The sequence below is a fragment of the Fundulus heteroclitus genome, unplaced genomic scaffold, assembly GCF_011125445.2.
Source record: "Fundulus heteroclitus isolate FHET01 unplaced genomic scaffold, MU-UCD_Fhet_4.1 scaffold_201, whole genome shotgun sequence".
NCBI lineage: Eukaryota > Metazoa > Chordata > Actinopteri > Cyprinodontiformes > Fundulidae > Fundulus > Fundulus heteroclitus.
The window spans coordinates 276,023-293,790 of NW_023396613.1; the positions used below are offsets into that span (position 1 = coordinate 276,023).

The following is a 17,768-nucleotide window of genomic DNA, read 5'->3' on the forward strand; positions in this document are numbered from 1 at the left end:
AGCCACCTTTGTTTCAGAATCCTTAAAATCCCTTCGTGTTACAGTTTTGCTTTTAAAGATAACGAGGCATGAAAACGGCCCTGGTCTTGCGCTGAGAGCCAGTTGTGTAACGATGCAGCTGCAGCTCCCTCTGAGGTTTTGAGCACGTGTCTATCTGTCTTCCACGCAGGCGCCGTGTGCCACCACGACCGGCTGACGTCTCGTTTCTGCCTGACCCTGCGCTCGCTCGGCCGCTGCCGCCTGCCCAACATGGGAGCGCAGTGCTGCAAGACGTGCGGTGGGCCTACCAGCATCAGCGGCACGTCTCGCCGCTGAGGTCCCTCTGTCCCCGCGTGCTTCACCCACGGGGTAACAAACCACAGGTCACTACAAGGAGACAGCCGTTGGCGATCTCTGCTGAGCAACAGATTAATTAGCAATCAGGCACAGAAAGATGCGCTGGACTGAATGCAGCAAACCAAGAATGTAGATATTTGGGTCCGCACTTTTGACGTAATTTGCAATTTGACGACGTCTGCTTCGCAGAGTATAGTGTTATACTTTAGATAAAATTCTTCCAGTGTAGCCAGTTACAATGCTTTAATATACATATAGATAAGCCACTAATTTCCATGTTTTCAACTGTAATATTTGTTTTTATTTAACGACAGCAGCAGAACCTTACAACATACAGCTCAGTGGTTTTCAAGACGTGGTACACATGTTGGGAAGCGAAAAAGAGATGGTGCATAACTGATAATTCAGTATTTCATTGAATCCGGTGCTTTTGCCAGCTGCAGTTCTGTTTTACTTATAATCATTCATTTTGTATTGTGGGCCTTACACACTTTACCTGCTTGACCATATTTTGCCAGGTTATCCTTTTAAGTGTTTTGTTGCATGATGTAAAAGTAAAGGCTCACGCTACCCAGACAGAATTGTCACGTTATCAGCTGTAGGACAGCAAGAGCTCACAACGTGTGAACAGGGCCTATAATTCACAACTGCATCAATTTGTGGGACTTATTTTAATGCTGTATAAAAGTAAGAGGAAATGTGCTGCTCTGAATCAAAACTTCCATCCTAAAGACTCTCTAAAAGCACGCTTCCATCTCAGGAACATTTTCCAGGAACCACGGTTGCTTTCTGAGACCTTTCTTACCCCCCCTGTGCTTCCATGGCCTTTACCTGGGTAAAAATGGACAAAAGTTGAATGTTTGTCCAGGGAACGCTGAGGTTGGCGAACAGTGCTTGTTTTATCGACGGTTAAATTCAGTTTTATTAATTTTGTAGTGAACAGCTAATCCTTTCTGTATACTTTTAACAGATTTTTAAATAATCTGTGTTTTACAGCTGGGAAAAAAAGGGAGTGTGTCGTCAATTTCAATTCATATTTTGGGGGTTAAGCCAATGATATAAGGCACAACCAAAAACAACCAAAAGCCAAATGGATCCTTAAGATTTTTAGTCAGTTTTTTTTGTAAATAATGCGCCGCTACGTTTAGCAGGAGGTTTATCAGTTTGTTTATCTGGAATCTTCTCTCAGGCTTTTGAAATTATCACAGGTTTATAGCTAGAACACCGGGTTTTGCTTCTGACCCTTTTAAATCATTTCTGACCTGTGTGCAGCGATGGAGCAAAGATGTATGTGACGGCAAAATCCCTTAAAGATTTTATGTTGGCTACACCTAGCGATAGTTTGTTGTGAACTCATGCAAGTTACACAGTGTGTAGTACACTTTGTGTGACAGAATCATTGGTTAGAGTTATGTTGTTAAAAAAAAACATTCTTTTTTTTAGTTTCTGAAAGCTGAAACCACCTCACTTCTCCTTTTATTAATATTTTAGAAACATTCCTGTAACAGGTTGAGCTGGATCACTGGTTGCATGTGGTCTTTTTATCTACCAAAGATTTGAAAATGGGAGTTCCTTTCAAAAGGAAATGCTAATTATGATCTGAATGAGTTTGTATCACTTTAACTCAGCCTTCAGATTTTACAGGATCAGTTCTGGCACTTTCCCAGTTAAAACAACTCTATGAAAGATAAAATAGTCTCGGGGATTTTTATTGGTGTGCCAACTTTGCAGCTTTTCATAAAACAGAAATAATGATTATAAGAGCACACTTCTGAAATGTAATTGTTAAAAGCTCCTCTTCTGATCATCATAATTTTGAGCTTCAACTCTTCCTAAGAGTATATGATGTATATTATTCATATGTGATCCAGATATGATCACATCTGAAAAAAGAAAGTGAGTCTAAACTATGTCAGATGAGAGCTGAAAGTGGAAAATGTGTATTTATCTCTTTATAGAAGTGATTCTTTAGAAAAACCAGCAGCACACTGATTGGTGTTCATAAAATACAAAACAAATTGTAATTGCCATCAAAGGATTATGTTTTGGCATCAGGTATCCAGCCGAATGGTGGCCAGAGCTGAAAACTGGGAAACAAGATTCAGATCAAGTGCAGGCTTATTATTTTCTGTATTTACTATTGAGCAGGTATCTGTGGGGAGTGCAACAATCCCACTATCAGTAGCATGAAAATGGAGACATAACAATAGTAGCACAAAGCTAACTTAAAAGAAAGATAATTTAAGCTCATTTATAAGAAAGATAATTCAAGATCATTATAATTCCAATTTGAAAACAGCATTTTAAATTATTGATTATATTTGGATGTTTGTTTTGCAAAAAAAAAAAGCAGATTTTATTTGTGTAGATTGTGTAGATAAACTGTCCCCCTGTGATGATATTCAACAGAGACTCTGAACACCATAAAGGAGGAGTCCAACACTTTATGTAAAAGATGTTAAAAACGATTAAATGGGTTAAATATCGGTTTCCTGGTTTCCCATAGAACCCTTAAAAAGTGTTCAGGATCCCAGCTCAGATACGGCCCTGGAAGCTCTGGGGGGACCTAACCTGTAAAGGAGTCAAACGTTTGGAGTCAGCACATGGAGGTTATCAGAGATATTTCACTTAAAGCAGCATCCGCACTGGCTTCATCTCTAAAGCTCAGTGAAAGCTCAGTGGCTTTGTCCAGCTGTTATATGCAGTCTATGAAGCAGAAACAAATTCCTACATTCAAACCCTTTTTTTTTTATTAAGCTTTGGTTTCTCAGAGTATTCCTCTTTCTGCTATTTCTGTCATTTCTCTCAGTTCAGAAAAACAGCAGGCGGTGTAACACCGCAGTCAAACACTGAGGGTGTGCTTTATCATCTGTTGTAGCTAGTAGAAAGCCTACATGAAATCGTTTTAGACATTACAGTTGTCACACTTTGGCTTTACCACACAGGTTTTCAAAACTCTCAGTGTAAACGTTAAAAGAAGCTGCAGGAAAAACATGGTGCTAGGAGCTGTATAGGCTCCACTTGTTCTGGTGTCAGTATCGGGTATTGGCAGGCCCAGTGCCTTTTCTACTTGAGTAGTGGATCATTTGTTGTTTTTAATCTTTGCTAAACACTTGGTTTGAAGTAAAATTAGCATGTTAGATTACTGGTTGTTTTAAATTGGTGCAAAACAAAACCCAAAAAATACCATCAAACTACATTATATCACATCATATAATTTTAATGAGTAAAAAAAAAATGTAATATACCATATATGTACATGTCTTTCTTTTTTCTCTCTTTTTCTTTCTGTTTTGAAAATGTACCTTTTCTTTTCCCACAAAGTTGAGAACCAGCTGGGATTTATGTGTCTGATCCCATCACGGCAGCAGTGGTACCTTCATATGTTTCTGCATTTTCTCCCTTTTAACATTTAATATAAACCAAGTCAGACGTGGTGGAACATGTACACATATGCCTCTTTCAGATGTAACATGACATCTTTGTACCTCTGCTCTCGTATAACTTGATGTAATGATTTTTTTTTTTAAACTGATGAATATTTTCAGAGAGAAAATAATTTTTAATAAAAAAAAACATGGTCTGTCTAACCACTGTTCCTTCTTCCTGTTCGGCAACTCTTGTGAAATAAACAATTCTCCTTTTTACAAAACCGCCCCACTTGCTGCAGTTTTTCTTTTCTCTTTTTGACGCCTCAGGTGAAGAAGTGCTATAGAGAATAAGAAGTAATCTGATAAGAAGAAAATGTGATTCATGCCACTACATGCTCTCATCAGTCGACTGCATGCATGAGGAATAACAGATCAAACTCACAGCTGGAGCGTAGGTGCCTCCTATATATCAGTTCTCAGACACATTCAATAAAATTCAATGTAATATTTATTTTTTATAGGTTAAAGCTGTATTATACATTTATAATTTACACGAAAGACACTATTAGCAAAAGTATTCGCTCACCTATCCAATGAATCTAAATCAGGTCACTGCTATGGACGCTGGTGTATAAAATCGAGCACCTAGGCACACAGACTGTTTCTACAAGCATTTGTGAAAGAATGTGTCGCTCTCACGAGCTCAGCGAATCCCAGCGTGGTTCTGTGATGGGATGCCACCTGTGCAATAAGCCCAGCTGTGAAATTAGCTCTCCTAAATAGTCCAGGGTCAGCTGTCAGCGGTATTAGAACAAAGTGGAAAAGACTGGGAACGACAGCACAAAGCGGTGGCCCACGTAAAATGACAGAGCAGTGGATGCTGAGGCGCAGGGTGCCCAGAGGTTTCCAACTTTCTGCAGTCGATCGCTACAGAGCGTCAAACATCAAACGGACACGGGTTTCCGTGGCTGAGCAGCTACACCCAAGCCATACATCACCAAGTGCAATGCAACGTGTTGAGTGCAGTTTTCTGACCATATTGTGCCAAGTGTAAAGTCTCATCCATGTCTTCATGGATGAGAGCGTTTGGTGTGGATGACCTTGACTGGCCTGAACAGAGCCCTCTCTTCAACCCTTTGGGATGAATAAGAGCGGAGACTGAAAGCCTGGCCTTCTCAGTAGGGTACAACATTAGAAATTTACTTCATGAAGAATGGTCAAACATCCCCATAAACCTGCTCCAAAACCTCGTGGAGAGCCTTCCCAGAAGACTTGAAGCTCTTCTAGGCTGGACCAATGTCAGATTGAACCCTGTGCATTAAGAAGGGGATGCCACTGAAGTTCATATTCAAGTCAAGGCAGGTGAGTCAATACATCTGGCTTTATGGTTTACTTACTAAAAAATGAAACATGCAAACCAATTGATATGTCTGTTTAATTTGATGCACCTAAGGAATTAATTTAGAAAAGGTTAATTAGTGAATAAATTAGTGAACAGGACTCCACTTGTTACATGCATTTATGTTTGCAAAGAGACGTGATTAAACTTAGCAGAATCCAAACATTCCAGCTGCTTTGGTCAGTATTAGATGGGTTTAATAAATTCATGTATTCCCAATAGAGATGTATGTTTACACCTGGAAATGTGTGTGCAGCCAGTGAAACAGAAAAGAAGAAAACATGTTCCCTAAAAAGCCTTGCTTGGTTAAGCACATGTAATTTTTCAAATTTCTTGATTAAATAAATACAACGACCGACTGCACTAATCTCATCATAAATTAGTTGTCTCCTGACTGATCAAGCATCATTTTTAAACAGTTTAATTGTGAACTCTTAAATCATTATTGGATTATCATTCATGAATATGTTTGCAAAATGTTGGCACTTCATTTATTTGTTATCCAGGCGCATGTTTCATATTTAGAAATATTATATACTACTATAAAATACATACTATTGTATGTATTTTATAGTATATGATCAATCATCACGTTTGTTTCCTTCACAAACAAACCAAATCATCTCTAACCCACAAGAACAATTGCCCTCGAGGCCCATAAAAATATCCTTGACGGATCTCTTAGATTAGCTTCAACAACTTTGCATCCCATAAAGATTTTGCTCTAAATATTTAATATGTATAGTTAATTATGAGCCTGAAGTGCCGTGCTCAAAAGAAGTGTCAATCAGCACCCCGTGGCAACTCTCCAGATACTAGCACGCTAAGTTTAGAAACTTAAAAAAAGGAGAGAAACTGAAGCGCAGGAACAGTATAAAGAATCAAGGACTCTCCATCCTCTTGAGATTCTGATGCGATAAATGGTGTTAATGGCTGTAAGGCCTTGCCCGGTCCCTTTACCCCAGAGGAGCGGTCACACATTGAATAAATAAATAACTTCTTTTAGTAGGAAATCCCTCTCGAAACAGAAACTATACTTCAACACTTTTAATCTAAACAAGCCACAGCTCAGTGCTGAGGCTATAAACCGGTTCGACACGGGAAGAAAAGAAGAGCGCGCCCAGAATAAAGGTTACATCAGCTTCTTATATGTCAGCAGGAGCACACCCTGCAAGAGCGGTACACCCCTCACGCCGTCAGTAGAAAGTGGACATTACTGGGGCATTATCTGCCATACTGTGAGACATCAAGTTTATCCCTGTGTAGTGTTGCCCTGAGATAATTGATGCCACATCTTTGACGTCCACGATGCCTGTCAATCATGTGTCATTTCCCCAGTAACTGCTTTCAACAGCTCCAGCATCCGGCAGCCTCATTTAATATCTAACAATTGCCTTTTACTTGAAGTTAATGTCATATTCTGGGTTTTGTTTTGTTATATATTATTTTATTAGTCAGTTTACTTCCCTGTCTTAGATTATATTTCTGTCTTGTTTGGTTTCTATTTTAGCTTGTTTATTGTTTTAGTTTTCCCTGGCATATTTCCCTGTCTTTGTGGTAGTAGTTTCTGGATTGGTTTAGTTTAGTTCTTGTTTCCCTCTCCACTTATCCTGTCAGCCTGTTCTCTCTGTCAGTCACTTCACTTCCCCTGATTACCTCCACTTGTCCTAGTTTATTAGAGTCACTTGGTTTCACCTGTCCACCTGTCTATTTAAACTTGCCTCCCCTGTCACTTCTTTGCCAGAATGTCTCAATCCTCACGGTGAGAACTTCCAGCGATCCTTGTCTTGCTTGCCTGTCTGTTCCTGACCTGTATCTGCTTCACATTACCGAGCCGGCCCGATTCCTGTATGTTCCTGTTTTGCCTGCCTGGTTGTCGGACCTGACCTGCTTCTGGACCTCAGATTCTGCTCTGTTCTATCCTGGATTGTCTGCCCGTGTACCCGACCCTCGCCCGTCTGTAAATTTACCGTCTGGTTGCCAGTTTTCCCGGACCTTGGGTGGACCTGTTTCCTGCAGTCCCCAGCCTGGACTGATACCTAAGTCTGTCTCCCTTCTGGATTATTCCCCTCGGTCTGGTTCTGTTCATCCTCCGCTCATCCTGTCTGTTTCCCCTCAGGACTCTCCCATGGACTGTTTCTATTTGTCCTTTCATTTAATAAACCTCCTTAAGTTTCCACTTGTGTCTGGCTGAATACCGGGTTCACTCCCATTCATTACAGTTAAAGCAAAGTTTAGTTGAATTTTTCCTCCAAACTCACATCATGTTCCACTTCCCTTAATGGATTTTCTGGTTTTCATTAAGTACAACACTCTGTTCCCAGTTAGGAGCATAAAGTTAAAAGCATCAGGACCCTGAAAGCCAGTAGCAGGAGAGGCTACCTGCCTCCTACCTGCCTACCTCCTGACAGCTTGATCAGTTTCTGGATCTTAAAGTTGAGACTGAGGCTGAGGGGCCAGAACCATGGAGCAAATATCCCAGAGGCTCAGAGGAGCAAACTTCATGTGACCCGCAGTAAGTTATTTTCTTTCCGTCTTCACTCGAACTCCACCCCCTCAAACTGCAAAATTAGTCCCTGAGAACCTATAAACTCCTGGCAGAGCATTATGACGTTTGATAAACACTAAACCTTTAATCAGCTTAGGTTTTAGTTCGTTAGTTCATTTCAAATTCAGAACCCCCCTGTGGCACTAGTGTAGAATTAGTGTCAGCCTATTGTTTAATCTCATTTGCATGGTGTGTTTTATTTCATTAAATCATTATGAAATAGAGCAATTAATAATAAACATAATTGACTGTATAATCAATTTGATTGGTTGAATAAATATTCATTCTGAGAGACTGACTATTTATGTATAGTAATATAGTTCTGCATATCCATGCTTCACATTCTCTGTCTGCCAAGCTAGATAAAAATGTAGTAAACCTGGAGGCTTATCAAGCCGTCTATCTATTATCTATACCGTCGCTTGCGTTTTCTTTTGGGGGTCAACATTTTCATACCATACAACCATGCATGAAAAGGACAAAAAGCTGAGCTTTCCTTTGGAAAATCTGCAGTCAACAACAGAAAAGTAACACATTGCATGGCTTTCTGATCATTAATGGGTGCTAAATAATTAGGTTTATTTTCCTAAGGTTGTGTTCATAACAATCAGAGACATTAAAAATGAACTGCAACCCCCTACAGCGATAGTTTGATCGTATCGTATAAAGCCTCTTTAAGAAGCACTCAGGCAAGCTCGTGGTAGCAGTTGATTTTGTGTCACTGAGGGAAAACTGCACGGGAGTTTAGCTTTACAGCATTTCTGCTGATGCAGTGAAAAATATGTTTTATGTTTTGTTTATATTTGTTTTCGCTACTGTTGGTGAGGTATTAAAAAGGATTATAGCCGTTATTAAGCTTCTCATTAACACCTACTAAACACTGCGGATGTTTAATGTAGAAGTGATGTATGCTAACCAAAATGATGGCCTGTAAGACGGTTTCTCATAACAACAAGAGGGTCTCTCAACGGCTTTTCATACAACTTTATGGTGGTATTATAAACAGACATTTTCCCCACAGAATAACCAAGAGTCTTTCAAGCTCAAAGAAATACCCAGACCTGGACACAGCTGGTACCAAAAAAAAACTATTATTACTAGTAATGTACTGAACGGCCATGCCTTGTATACACAATCACTGCCCAGGACTCCACTGCTAAAGAAAAAACATGCTGAAGCCTGTTGAGTTTGCTGCAGAGCGATCAAACAAACCAGTGAAATACCGTGAGACTCCCTGTTGATCCAGTTAGACTAAAAGTTTAATCTTTTTTTGAGGTGAAATTAGAAAAAAACACAAAAACACCATCCCAACAGCAAGGTTTGGACCTTGGAACATCACACTGATGTTTTTTAGCATATGGCGCAGGCAGAATTTACATAATGAAGGGAAGGATGAATGGAACCGTGGATCTGGAAATTCCTGATAAGAATCTGCTGCCATCTACTGAAAACAGAAAAAGAAAAAGTTGTTTTTTTGTCCGTTGGTTTGTTTTGGTTTTTTTTAAGCCAGATAATGATCCTGAACCCAAAGCCAAAGAAGAAAGAGCTGCTTGAATGACCCGGTCAGTCTCTCGAATCGAACTGAAAATCGACAGAAGGAGCTGAAGATCAGAGTGCATAAAAGGGTTTCTTTGCAGGAATGTGTATCTGAACAGTGTATGCGACTACTTTATCCATGCAGGAGACATCCTGAAGCAACGTGACTAACAAAGGCTTTTCAGTAAGTGTGTTCAATTAATATTCCTTGTGTCATTCCTGTTTATCTCACATAATTGATTGTGCAAATTTAACGTCACCAGTTGCATTAGAAGTCTGTTTATCAAGAAAGACAAGTGTTTAACACTATGTCTAAAATCCTTCATACCCTGGCAGATGCAGTTCTGATTTTATGTATTTTTTTTCTTTTGACTGGAAGTGATATTAGTGCTTTGGAGTGGACCAGCCAGAATCTTGACTTTAATCTGATGGAGAATCTGTGGAGGGAGCTAAATGTCAAGGAGGCCTTCCAACCTCTAAGACTTGGAGCTCACCGCCTAAAATAAGTTGTCAAGATATCAGTGCAAATATGCAAAACACTGGTCAGCAAGAGTTTGTTGTAACTCCATGTATGAATTTCATCATGCTTTTGTTAAAATCTGGTACAAAAGCAGAAAAACGTAGTTTGTTTCAGATTATTAGTCCTTTTACATTGTTCTATATTCTTTTTAGAGATGCCTGTCTCATTTCTGATCAGTAAACAACTTGTTGATAAATGGAAATACTTTTAACAAATGAGAACATTCTGATAACTAGTCTTTGTTTATTATGATTGTTGTATTACATATCTGTATATATAGACCTCTATTAACAAAACAAATACAAATTATAAACTCATTTGTGTTCAAAGCAGATTAAATAAAAATTGTTTCATTTTGAAACTACAAACCTAAATGGTACATTTAACAATGTCCAGTGCCAAAGGAACTTGCCTGTTAGAAATCATGAAGAAAATGCTCAAAGGTAGGGTAAATGTTTTAATTGCATAATTAAATTATAATCATGGTCTGTCACTCTAATTTACACAAGTTTTCAACATCAGGTTCAGTGTCTGAAGTTAATTTTCCATCAGTCATTGTTGTGAAGTTTTCAGCTTGTTGATTTTTGACCTCAGATCCTCAATAGTCGACTGGTGGCAGCGTCACCATTTGGGTGAACGCTTCGTAGTTGATAACGCCATTAGACCTGACGTTTGCTTCTTTGAAGAGGTCGTCCACTGAAGAAAAAGAGAAAAGAGAATTAACAGGTTTAAACCTAGACTCGGACTAAGAAAAACCTCGTCCATACTATGCATTAAAAGAAATCCAACCTCAGAAAAGTATTTCAGTCGATTAAAGCTTTTGTGGCTCTTTTATGGTTCATCACTTTGCCAACAAATTCAAGTTGACGTCCATGTTGAAACTGATAAACAATTGTAATGGTTTTACTGAAAGCCTCGTGTACGGCTGGATGGGAAGAGCTGATGACAGTTTTGGTTTTCCTAGTTAGATTCATATAAACTTCAAGTCTCATAGAATAATTATCTTTCTATATATGCAACCAGAATGGAGATTCTGTGATGTCCAGTGTTATGTTTTGTGATCTGGCAACACAAGGTCTGTGCTCTTGTGAGTAAAAAGAGGGGAAGAAAATTTATTTTTTGAAGAAAAAGTTCAAAGTAATTGTTCAGATGAGTGTTACACTTATCTCGATGTACCCAACGCAGTATGGGTCTGACTAGTCACTCAAGACTGTTCTGTCACTTGTAAACTGGTCTTAAATTACATAGTTTTTAAGTAACTTCTAAAAGTTGTGTAATCTTAATTATGGTTTTGTACATGTACCAGAATAATGACGATAACAGGATAACCTTAAGCAATCAAGGCGTGATTAAGAATTCCTTACAATGACAAAGAAGAGATCTTATAAAAGTCTTACTAATCTGGCTTTTCATAAAGTTTCACAAGCTCTAGAAAATATGCCCAGAATACTAACACAGCTGTATTTGAGCAGTACAGTGTGTCAGTTTTACCTCCACTGTTTGCATTTTTTTTAAGGTTGGAAGCACTGCTGTCTGCTCTTTTAGTGAAGTGGCATTAATATTCAGTAGTTCAGGGGATCCACTAACTTGATGTTGTTTTCACACTGAGACGGAGTCGAGCTTTTTAACTATGAGCTGCTTAATGTGCATGGCAACCACCCAGTGACGCCCACCCCCTGACGGAGCTTAGAGTAACATGAAGCCAGTAACTGTTTGAATAAGTGGGCTTTGAGAGGCTCAACATTACCTCTGGAGATTTACCCAGACATTAGCAACCCTCTGTGTGTCGTACCCATCAAGTTTCTCAGCTTGGAATTCATGACTGTGACACAAGAAATATTCCACTAGTGTCTGTAAAATGTAGGGCGATATGTAAATAACAGTGACAGTTTGGTTTTTCTAAGCCACGTTTTTATGTTGCAAAAATATACACCAGGACAGTTTTTAAAAAAGGAGGACCGAAAGGTACTTTTAACCAGCCAGATTCAACCGGGTTCTTTATTAGCAGAAAAGCAATGTAGAAACGATGAAGCTTTAAACTGTCAGCCAGCTGTATTAAAGATACTGTAGCCTGACAAAGTGGCACTCTCCAAATGCCCTGTTCGGGCTTTTAATGTGATCTAGAACGTTTTTTGTTCCCTGGAAACAGGCCAATTTCCTCGTCTAAAAGTAAGCACAAAAATAGGGGGTGGGACTCACAGAGCTGAGCCACTGAAGGCAGGACATTGGGGGGGGTGGGGGGTAAATGGATGCTTGGACACTGCTGGCATAATGGTCAATGGTCTGAATTTATATACCGCCTTCTAGTCACACTGACCACTCCAAGCACTTTACACTAGGGCTGCAGTTTTCAATCTGTGGGGCGCACCTCCAGGCCAGAAAATACAGCGCAGGCATGGAATTAATGGGAGTATCGGAGGAGTCTGACTCAAAAAGCAAGGGTCTGGGGAGTCACGGACATCTCTACATCTCTACGGGGGCAAAAAGAAAAATAGGCAACGCGTCAGGTACAACCTGATCCAAGACAAATGGGGACCGTGGCAAAATGCCGAAGCCCAAGAAGAGAAAATATGACATGGCTCTGGGTTTCACTGCTAATGTGGCAGGAGATGACGGGAGACCTGTCTGTGTCCACTGTCTGGAAACTCTGGTGCCTGGCAGCATGAAACAAAACTAATCAAAAACACATTTAGATACATTACATCCCATGTAAGTCAGCCATCCACGCCAATACATTAAGAGAAAACTCAAAGAATCCCCCAGGCAGGAAGATTGCTTAAACAAACGGCATCGGTAAACTGCAATACCCAACTAGCATCATATAAGGTTGGACAGGATTGCCAGCTGCAAAAGCCCAGAGGCCACAGCAGAGGGGCTTATCCTCCCAGCTGCACTAGATATGGTGTCAACAATGATTAATGAGACAAGTGCAAAACTGACTGCTGTCCCCCTGTCCACTGACACCAGTGGAAGATGTATGTGTTATTTCAAGTGACCTGGAAGACCAACTCACAGAAAAACTAAAAGATGCCCATCTAGCTTATCATGTGGATGAGGCTACTGAAGTCAACAAAGGCTGTAAGCTTATTCCGTATGTTGCAAGCAGAACAACAGCTGAAAATCAATTTGTTCTAATAGATAATTACTTGACAACACATGTGCTAAAAGGGGAGGGCTGTGTCCGAGTTTGCAGCGATGGAGAACAGACCATGCGAGGACAACGTGAAAGGCTGCTGGCACTAATTAGAGGCTTCGCCAAATGCACAGCGTCGCAGTCAGAGAAGCTCTAGCAGCACGGCAGATGAGTACCGCACTTAACCAGGTTTTGGACGATGTTATTGGTGTGTGAGGAGGTGGGAGCGCAACAATCAGCTGTGCCGTTTCACGGCGAACGCGAGGTAAAGCTTAAACGGGGGCATGTGTGAGCTCCAACAGGAAATCTGCACGTTTCTGCAGGAGGAGCACATGTATGAAGGTGCAGCAAAGTTCACTGAGAAACATTTTTCGATGAAGCCGACCTATCCCATCTTTGGGAAGCTGAAGGAACTGAATCTCCAGCTTCAAGGGCACCTCCCTCACCTGGCAGACAAGATCAGCTCCTTTACTGGAAGGGTGGAAATGTGGTGCAAACGCCTCGAGAAATACTGAATCCTTAGGGAATCTAAGTGAATTATAGAAAGCAATGATTTAGATAAGAACACATCGATTCCCCAAATCGATGAATCGGTGAACGTGACACTAGAGCCGCGACATTCACCCAGTCACGCACACAAGAGCACTCACATTCACACACAGGTTAAATGCCTTGCCAAGACAACAAGAGGAAGCTGGAATCAAACCAGCAACTTTTGGGTTGGCAAGACATTTATGCTGCGCGCTGTGCCACGCTCGCTCCAAACGAATGTGGGCTCCCACAGAAACGCAAAGCAGAAGATGAAGCATTTCCAGATATGCTTCCAAACTAATCTCCTTCCAAGCCAAAGCCTAGAAAACATGACGAAGGACATCCTGCCTTTAGACCGGCACAACGGTGGGCAATGAGAGGAGCGGGAGGAATTCAGGGATGTCACATCGGATTAAAGTGAGGCTGCAGTTCAAGTCAAAGACAGCAGCTGCGTGTTGGGTTGGTGTGGGGAAAGATTGGCCACTGCCAGGTAGGAGAGCCCCGGCCATACTGCCTGCTTTTGTCACATCCTTCTCGTGTTTTTCTGCAGTGGCCTCAATCAAGACGGAGTACAGATCAAAGCTGGACGTTTGAAAATGAAGGTTGTAGTTTCACAACTGCAACCCAGATTTGAGAGGATCTGCAGCAACAAGCAGGCTCACACCAGTCACTGAAAAGATGTGAGGATTAAAGGTTTTTGCACAATAAACCTTTGTCTCAGGGAGCTGCTCATGTTTTTAAACCCATTTTTGCACAGATAAGTAATGTTTGAAAAATGTATTAATGTTAATGTGAAGAAAAAAACACAGTTACACTTAAAATAATTACACTGTTATGGTGGAGTTTTTTTTGTTTTGTTATTCATAAGAGGTTGTACCTTATTGAAATTGGTCAATTATTGCACTTCTTTGGTTGAGGTGTAAAAAAAAATCTGCAAACGTCTTATAACGCAAAAAGGGAGGGAGACATAAAAAGGTTGGGAACCACAGCCTTAACTTATTGATGTTCTGTAATTTAAAAATAGCGTTTATAATCACACCTGGCAGGTAATTAGGACATAAAATAAGAAAATTGGAGAAAGACTCCGTGACCCCATGAGGGATTAAGCGGTTTGGAAGATGGATGGATGGATGGATGGATGGATGGATGGAGAAAGACTAATGATTAAGTTTAAGGAAGGACAACTTTTCCAAGGAATCCTCTATTATCTTAGAGTAATATTCCAAATACAAAAGGCCCAATACAACACGTGCTATTGTTTAAGATCTTTTTTTTTTTTTTTTGCAATGACATCCTGTCAACGCAAGCAGCATTTGACTTACCATCAAAGGAACCATAATAGTAACGGCCAGTCAACATAAAACCAAAATCCACAGCAACACCAGTATTAAAGCCTGTATAATGTTCCTGACTGCTGTGGACTTATCTGGCGCCGCAAGGGGGCAGGGTGAGTCCCGCCCCTACTAGTTGCTTGGTGTCACATTGCAGTACACAGTATTCATAGGAGAAATAGGTTTTTGGACAGAGAAATGTTTTTTTGGACAGATGGGGAAAGAACATTTGCAAACTGTGGCAGATTGAGGCGAGCAGCTTGTCTGGGAGTCGCAGAGCTGAGCTCAAAAGCCAAAGTGGCTGTGGCCACTTTGTTTGTCATTGCAAAAATGACTGAAGACGCAGCAAATTTGACAAGAACCGTAAACTGCTGGTTAGGATAAAAGAGGGAGTCTGGAATGAAATCAATGGTTCTACGTCCTGGTATCTGTGTTATCTAAAGTACTATGTTTAAATGTGAGGACATATGCCATTTTATCTCTTCTTTGAAGCAACCCATCTCCGCCATGCAACTGTTTTTAGGATTTTTATGCTTTCACTTATAGAATTTAAAAAAGGTTCAAAATACTAAATAGTCCAAAGAATATTATTAAATCAATTATTAAATATCACGTTTATCGCAGTAACTGATCATTGAAATGATATTTTATTATCATTGTTGTTAATAATAATGCATTATAGCACATTATTGTTTTTAATTATAGATTTCTGGTCACATTAACTCAGCATACATCACGTTTCCAACATATTTACCTTCTTTGTTTGTGAGTTTCTCTCCTAATGTGGTGAGTTTGGCCCGCAGCTCAGATGCCTGGATGGATCCTTTTTTCTGCTTGTCTGTCATCCTAAAGGCCTCCAGGATTTCGTTCTTCGGATCCTCTTGCTGCATCTGTCTGTGCATCATGTTCAGGAATGTAGAGAAATCTATCTCACCTGTCTTTCCTAAACAGACATTTTATTTACAGTCAAACAAATGAGCGTTACAAAGTGAAATAGAATTACATATACATGTCTTCTTAATTCATTGTAACTATTAATAGATGTCTCCATATACATTACTTTACAATGATTTTAAATCAACTGTAGTTCAGATTATTCCAGACTTTCTTGTATCTTTTTTAAAATGGTTGTGATCAATAGTTAACCTGAATAGTTTAAGGTATTTTTAATTTATTTTTATTTAAATTAGGAAAGTGGACCAGTGGGATCACAAAAAGAAGGTTCAGCCTTAAAAGCACCCACTACAGCATAATGTTAAGGAGTACAAAAATTTAAAAAAGAGACTCAAAACAGCTTAATAGATTAAATAGCTATTTTATCCTTATTGGAAATGTTAATTGGTATATATTCAAAGATTCAGCAAAATAATTGGGAACAGCTTGTCTGAGACAGGCTCCTGGAAACAAAGTGACTTAAGATCCCATTTCAAATGAATTCTTAGCTAATTTGGCTGTTAAGTACAGAAACCAAGCTGACAGAGTTTAAAAGCCCTTTTTTGTACCTAAATGATTCAAAGCTTAACAAATAAGATCCCATTAAAATGGTCAGGTTCTGAACTTAAAATGATTTTTAAAGAGAGACAAAGTCTCGGAAAGACCCTCAGCAATCTGGGAGAACTTCTCATCTAGACCATCTTCATGTATTCTGAGAAAGTGTGAGTGATGGGAAGCAAAATACGAGTAAAATGAGTAAGAATAACTGCAGCCTTCTTAGGAGTGCTACTGTTCTCAGTTCTTTGTTGGTTAGAAACGTATTTAAGAGGCTTCTTTATGTCTCTTAGTAATTGTAATGCTACCACAGTGACTGTGGTCCACGGAGTACCTCAATGTCAGACATTAAAGTTCAATCCTTATTCACATTTGATGAACTGCGCCCTGTACGTACCGATTTTATGAACTTGAAGATGTCTTTCTATTTCACCAAGTGTGGGGCTTGTACCAAGGCAGCGCATAACTGTTATCAGATCTTTTGAATTGATTTTACCCTTTTGGTTTTTGTCATGCAAGGAGAAGCATTCTTTGAACTCTGCGAAGAGAAAACAGAGTTACATGTCATCAGCAGACGTTACACAAAGTGTTCCTAAGTACAGCAAAGAAGCCACACGTAAAGACTAATTAGAATAAGGGTGGTTAGAGGATCACAGAATTGGATCCTTATGTAACAAGAAAGTGTTTAATAAATCATTGTATAATAACCAGCTAAGGAAAGAACATAAATCTTACCATTGATTTGAGCTGGTGTAAAGAATTTAGCCTGTGGAGCGACAGCAGCTTAGTATTAGTTGTCATATAAACAAGACGGATGCATTTAAAATACATAAAAAGGCGAAAAAGAAACTTTCGTGCCCTTACCATTTCTAAAGCTGTTAACGTTTCCTTCCAGGAAGAAGAGTGTGCCGTATGACTAAAGTCACCCGTCCCTCCGCCTGTCTAAAGTCCACCGGCGTTGGACTGTAGTGCAATTTAATACGTGTTGCTGTGGAAACACTGATACCAGATCCAACAAGCTGCACCGGCCATTTCCTTACCACTCCCGAATACAAGAGGTGTCAAACATAACAGAGAATTACCAAATATTTCAACATGAAAGCTTTGTGATTATGTGCAAAAATAATGGTTTTATTTTAAGGCTACTTCCAATCCCGGTAATTTAGTCACAGCTCTGGGCGGCAGTCTGAGTGGTTGTTTGTCTCCATCCATTATCGCAGCAGTTTCTGAACCCTGCTGCTTGCTATAGGCTCCAAACCTCTGCAGCCTCAGCAGGTAGAAGGGATAGAAACTAGAGCAACACAGTGAGATGACAGAATACATTGACGATATATATATACTCCATGTTTTGTAGTCGGAGCTTAACACATACAGAAATAACAAATGAGGGGAAAGTAGAACTTTGTTTAAAACCAAGAATCAACTAGTACTTTCTGTCCTTTTGTAATTAATATTATCAGGAAGATCATAGAAACATCCAGAATGAAAACAGTCCAGTTAATCTAAATAACAACATTTGGTGAACTAATATAACAACTGCAGGCAATGTGTGACGCGTGGTCACCCATTCTCAAA

The 17,768-nt window shown here is 39.8% G+C and overlaps 2 protein-coding genes across 2 annotated transcripts in view; one reads left to right on the plus strand and one right to left on the minus strand.

Annotated features, from left to right (window-relative positions):
- LOC105916372 (A disintegrin and metalloproteinase with thrombospondin motifs 7) overlaps nt 1-3,992 on the plus strand; it is a gene marked incomplete in the record, with an annotated part of 219,136 nt that extends 215,144 nt beyond the window's left edge. Inside the window, 2 exon segments of the mRNA XM_036129684.1 lie at nt 170-279; nt 282-3,992. Coding sequence (XP_035985577.1) covers nt 170-279; nt 282-416 — 245 coding nt within the window.
- A 6,155-nt stretch (nt 3,993-10,147) lies between these two features.
- calml4a (calmodulin-like 4a) lies at nt 10,148-17,165 on the minus strand. Its single transcript, XM_012850854.3, has 5 exons — nt 17,058-17,165; nt 16,929-16,959; nt 16,591-16,731; nt 15,460-15,648; nt 10,148-10,406 (listed from the first exon to the last, which is right to left on the minus strand). Exons 1-5 carry the CDS (start codon nt 17,058-17,060, stop codon nt 10,309-10,311), a joined length of 462 nt encoding a protein of 153 aa, XP_012706308.1. The 5' UTR covers nt 17,061-17,165; the 3' UTR covers nt 10,148-10,308.
- Nucleotides 17,166-17,768: the final 603 nt, after the last annotated feature.